The 6000-nt window shown below is 41.3% G+C and overlaps 1 protein-coding gene across 1 annotated transcript in view; it reads left to right on the top strand.

Annotated features, from left to right (window-relative positions):
* Positions 1–6000, top strand: part of SLC45A4 (solute carrier family 45 member 4) — a 101746-nt gene that overhangs the window by 57364 nt on the left and 38382 nt on the right. The window contains 1 exon segment of the mRNA XM_072410613.1: positions 158–795. Within this exon segment, the coding sequence (XP_072266714.1) occupies positions 564–795 (232 nt within the window). The 5' untranslated portion in view covers positions 158–563.

Below are 6000 nucleotides of genomic sequence, written 5' to 3'. Positions count from 1 at the left end.
CGATATGTCTGTGTGTCTCTTTCTCTCCCTCTCCATATCTGTCTCTTTCTCCTCTCTACATCTTTCATACCTCTCTGTCTCCCTCCTTATCTTGTTCAATGTAAAACTTTTTTATTTCCTTTCACCCTCTAACTTTTTGTCTGTTTTTGGTTTGCAGAATAATCAGCCACTCGATGGGGAGTAACAGTGGATCACCTGTTCGTGTCGCCTTTCCAGCCTGCAAGAGCCACACCAAGATTTTTACCACTTCTTCTATAGAAATTATGAAACTGGTATTAACTGAATGGCAATTATGGATTTTTAACTCTAATTCACAGTAAACCATTAAGCCATATGTTTGAAATCATTACCAAATACCGTTCTCTCTCTCGCGCAAGTGTATTGACAATGTCGTTGCGGCAAAACACCTACTTGAACGCAGTGGAATATAAGTATTAATTGCATGAGGAACGTGACGAAAGCTGAACAAAAAAGAAGTCTTTATTTATCTTTGAAGAGATATAGTATTAATATTTATATAGAATCTAAGAGTATATATATACATCTATTTTTTTGTGGTGAAGATGGCTCCTCAGAATGCCGACTCGGAATCTATGCAAGTTCGGGACCTGCCTTTGACCAAGCTGAAGAAAGAAGAGACCAAAGAGACTGAAAGCAGGGATGAAACGATCAGCGAGAGCTCCATTGACCGCATCCCTGTCCGTCTCTGGGTCATGCACGGGGCGGTGATGTTTGGTCGGGAGTTCTGCTACGCCATGGAGACAGCTTTGGTGACGCCGGTTCTGTTGCAAATTGGTAAGAGGGTTCTTCTTTTTAAATTAAATCCCATAAAGGCTTGTGATGAAGCATGCATTATAATGGTGGTGTGCAGTAACAAATCCGAAAAGAGCATGCAACGGTCAATATGAAGGTTCGATGAATCTGGGTCTGTGTATGGATAATGCAACCTATGCCATTTTATATGTATGAGCCATCAGTGTGAAGTATATTAGATGTGTATGATATCTCTAACATCCCCATTCACGTTAGGTCCTATTCACACCAGGAATGCTGAGATAGTTTCCCTGTGGTACACCAATGCACTAGAACTCAAGATACATGATTTATTAATAATATTATGCAGTATTTATATAGCAACAACGCATCGCTGTACAAAGTCCATAGTCCTATCACTAGCTGTCCCTCAAAGGAGCTCACAATCTAATGTCCCTACCATAGTCATTTGTCATTAATACAATCTAAGGTCAATTTTCAGGGGAAGCCAATTAACCTAATTGCATGTTCTTGGAATATGGGAGGAAACTCCCACAAACACAGGGAGAACCTGAAAACTCCATGCAGATATTGTCCCGGCCGAGATTCCAACCAGCACTGCCAAGGCCAGAGTGCTAACCCCTGAGCCACCGTGCTTACTAATTTCACACTACCGTCTTGCTTTGCTCTGGCCAAAATGGTACATGCTGCATTTCTTGCATGGGGCATGCAACCCTCCAAATGGAAGGTCAGCTTCCCTGCCACCTTTTTATTTATTTTTTCTTTCAATTAAAAAGCAGAAAAACACTCAACTTCCAGATGATATCGTTTGGCTTGAATCTCTGCAAGAATAAACTGAGCACTTCATTCGTTCTCATATTTTTAATACAGACGATGCAGCAGTGATTTCACCTGGAAATCAAGTAGGCAATATATTTTATATTCTTTATTCATTGATAAAAATGAAATTTTTACAGTGGGAGGGTGTGGTGGACAAGCTGACCTTTGCATGGAAAGGAGAATAAAAGTGTAATGTGTTGCAACAGTCAACATGCACAGAATGCAATACTCCTTGTATGAACTAGCCTTTAAGGTCATTGCAAGACAAGGGAGCACCTGGAAAAAAGGTTCAATCATCGCTTTACCATACACAAAGGGGTCTTGGAGCTGTGAGAATGTAGAATAAATTTTGCAGGAGATGGTTAAGCTAGCTGTCTGGGTTGGCTGACCCTGTGTTTCTAAATGCACAATATATAACATATTAGACACACAGTTCATTGTTGATCCAGGGAGTACCCAATTGCCTTTCAGGATCAGGAAATTTTGGTGAAGCAGATAATCTTTATTCACATAATTTTTTTTTTTTTTCTAAAAAACTATATAGACAGGTATTGGCAGTATTGGAGTACTGGCACAGAAGTCGCAAGCCTAACAATGGCTTCCGCCATCTCATGTATGGATTGTATTTCTCTACATTGATTTACAAACCTACAGCCAAATAAAACCATTTAGGTATATCTGTCAGTAGCCGCATTCTCCTTTTTAAATTGACCTTTCCTGGAGATCACTAAAATAACATACTAATAGACCATTCTCTTACATAGTGAAAAGGGATTTTTTGACAAAGGGATATTTTGCCAATCTGTCATCGCTCTGTGACCTAAATAAATCAGAAGCCGCTCGTCTCCTGTCCTCATTCCTGCACAGGTAGACCTGCCCATGGCGGGTATAATGAGTACAGTTATTGTGTACCAGGGTAATTTGCATACTAATGGGCATTAATATGATCAGAGATTCTTAGTAAGATGTGTTTTAACTGATTTATCTTCCAAATAGTATACAGGTTACATTCCAGAATGTTGAGTGGCAGTAAAATATTAACTTGGTTGTGAAATAATAAATTAATTAAATTGAATGTTATATTTTCCAGATTAAACTACCCAAAAACAGTCGGGTGGTTATTGAAAAGTGCCGGGCGGTGCGTCCTGCTAAAATGGGCTAGGGAGAACACTGGTCTGGTACACTTCTGCTAAGAGCAGTTGGTTCCAGACCCTTAATGCGGCCATTGCTAGCGGTGACGGGGCACGCTGGCACCAATGACCTCTTCATTTTTATAACAGTCAATAAAAAAGGTTATTCAGTTTGTCAAATCCACAAAGAGATTCCAGCCAACAAAGCAATAGTGTATTACACCACCTTCTTCTCTCCTGGCAGCTCAGGACACTTTTATGTTAATAGGTTTTGTGGAAAATGTTGGAAGGAGATGCGACAGCCTGCTAAGGTAATAATAGAGCTCACAGTGACAGTTGATATTCTGTGTACTGCCATGGGGGAGGCTCGGTGTGTTCTAGAATGTCACCTCCGTTCACCGGTCACCGGAGCTGTTTTTAGTCCTTGTGTGCAGGAGTGTCTCTCTTCAGACATTACAAACACCATGGTGCACAGCAAATGACTGAATCCAACAATCCAGGCAGGAAGTATGGATTGTAAGCTCTTCTGGTCAGGGTCCTCTCCTCCTTTTATGTCACTTTTATGTCATTTGCAACCCCTATTTAACGTACAGAGCTGCGTAAAATGTTGCTATTATATAAATACTGTTTAAAAATAATAGATGCAACATTTTTCCTAATAATTCAAACTTTAGTTTTTCAAAAATAAAGTTTAACTAAAGGATCTATAATAATAAGGGGTGCAAATTTTGGTGTTACATTTTTGTTCTTTTCCCAATACCTGAGAACAAGCATGGTAAGTGATAAAGTAACATTCCATATGTGAGTTTTCATATTGCTTCACCTTGGTTGTCTGGGATCCACCCATTGTGACACCTGCCATTAGCCGCCCCCGAATCCTTAGTTATGATTTGGCATGCTCAGTGCTGCGATGGGGCGATATGTGTCATCCGGAAAACAGTGAGTCATGATAGTTCTCGTTCTGGCACATTCTACCAGCCAGCCGGTGGAATTTTCCACTGTAACACTTTCTCTTATCAGGTGGCAGAAGTTCCTTTCAACAAGAGAAGATTTCTGCTTAGGAAGCCTGAGAAACAGGAGGAGGTGTGTGAGCCGCCATTAGCACAATAATCAGCTGGCTCTGATAGTTTGTTCCGAGACAAAACAATCATGTGACCCCCTGTCCTACAACTTTTTTATGTGGATCAGATTTTCTACACATGCTGCATGTTGCATCTAAGGATAGTTTTATGCTGCAACAATGGTATATATGCCTGATCACTAACCTACTGCTGTGTGGTTGCTGGTGCCCTGACCGCTGCTTCTGGTTAGTCTGTACCATCAGTGATGCCATAGCATGAGTTTGAGTCATTGAACGTCGGTTACAACATGCAACCAGGGTCCAGCTGTGTATAGATTATTTTATTATTATTATTACACAGTATTTATATAGCGCCATCATATTACGCAGCGCTGTACAAAGTCCATAGTTGTGTCACTAACTGTCCCTCAAAGGAGCTCACAATTTAATGACCCTACCTCAGTCATATGTCATTAATGTAGTCTAAGGTCAATTTAGGGGGAAGCCAAATAACTTAACTGCACCTTTTGGGATGTGGGAGTAAACCGGGGTACCTGGAGGAAACCCACACAGACACGGGGAGAACCTGCAAACTCCATGCATATAGTGTCCTGGCTGGGATTCGAACCTAGGACCTAGTGCTGCAAATGCCGGAGTGCTAACCCCTGAGCCCTGAGCCACACCTGCTGTTACATTTATGTTCCTGGAAACTATTTTGCTTCATCAGGAGAACAAAGAAGCACTATACAGCTCTATAGAGAGGGGAGGATGAGCAGGAGGCAGTCTGCTGCGTCGTCCTCCTCCATGGAAAGACCATGGCTGTCGCCGCTCAGTCATTCAGTGATCTGCCGCAGCAGATTTCCTATTGACATTGAAGGAACCACTCTACGCATATTATATTTTTATCCAAAATGACCGCAACTACATAGCTCTACACCCCTCTTTCCAAACCACGGGGAGGAGCATGAAAATGGAAAAAGGAATCCCCAGCACAAGCTGCAGAATAGAGCAGGCTGTTGCAGATGGTGACAACTCAAATTGTAGCCATTGCCTCAAAAAAAAACAACAAACTGCATTTGATATACTCAAGTTAAAGCAATGTTCTCTCCAGCCCCTTTTTGCTGGGTACAGCACCCGGCACTTTTCACAATACAGAGACTGCATCCCGCCTACAGCTTCTCCCTACTTGGCTTAAAAAAAAAATTCTGAGGAAAATACTGTTAAAGTATATATGAGTCAAAAATCGGTGGGCAGCACGGTGGCTCAGGGGTTAGCACTCTTTGCAGCGCTAGGTCCCAGGTTCGATTCCCAGCCAGGACATTATCTGCATGGAGTTTGCAGGTTGTCTGCGTGGGTTTCCTCCGGGTACTCCGGTTTCCTCCCACATCCCGAAAGGTGCAGTTAAGTTATTTGGCTTCCCCCATAATTGACCGTGGGTTTCCTCCCACATCCCAAAAACATGCAGTGAGGTTAATTGGCTCCTCCATAAAAAATAACCTTAGACTACATTAATGACATATGACTATGTTAGGGACATTAGATCGTGAGCTCCTTTGAGGGACAGTTATTGACATGACTATGGACTTTGTACAGCGCTGCGTAATATGATGGCGCTATATAAATACTGTATAATAAGAATAATTTAAATGACATTTACTGGCTGATTGATTAACTATAAATATAGCCGCAGTTAATTGCTGTAATTTATAGTGTTATTGGTAAATCTCCATAATATTTAAAACCCCACAATAAATAAAAGTGCAGCAGTGACTTATATTAATCAAGGAAGCCATTAAATAGATTCCAATCAGCAGAATTAGATCTGTTGTCTAATTTTTTTTAATTGTTTTCTGTGTCTGCTTTGCTGACAACCATTCTTCTTATTGCTTATTCTGGGGCTACCAGGACAGGAAGTGATGGTAGATCCCGCCAGATGGAACAGAGAAAACCTGTCTGAAATGTCAACCCTCCCCTACTCCTCCCAAAACTTGATTGGAATTGAGCTTCATTAAAAGTGTTCCTGATTAACCATGCTGACTTCTCTATATATGCACTTCATCCACATACTTATCCCTGACTTTTATCACCTACCATTTATCAAGCAAATACTTTCCAGAGCTGTCTGGCATTTTGTTTTTCTCTTGCAGCATTGCAGGATGGGAATAACATCTTGCCGCTGCCGTGACACTATTATCTCATGTAACTGGGTCGTTATGT

The sequence above is a fragment of the Pyxicephalus adspersus genome, chromosome 5 (assembly GCF_032062135.1).
Source record: "Pyxicephalus adspersus chromosome 5, UCB_Pads_2.0, whole genome shotgun sequence".
NCBI classification, from domain to species: domain Eukaryota; kingdom Metazoa; phylum Chordata; class Amphibia; order Anura; family Pyxicephalidae; genus Pyxicephalus; species Pyxicephalus adspersus.
The sequence above is the reverse complement of the archived record's forward strand: the minus strand, read 5'-3'. Positions and strand labels throughout refer to the sequence as shown.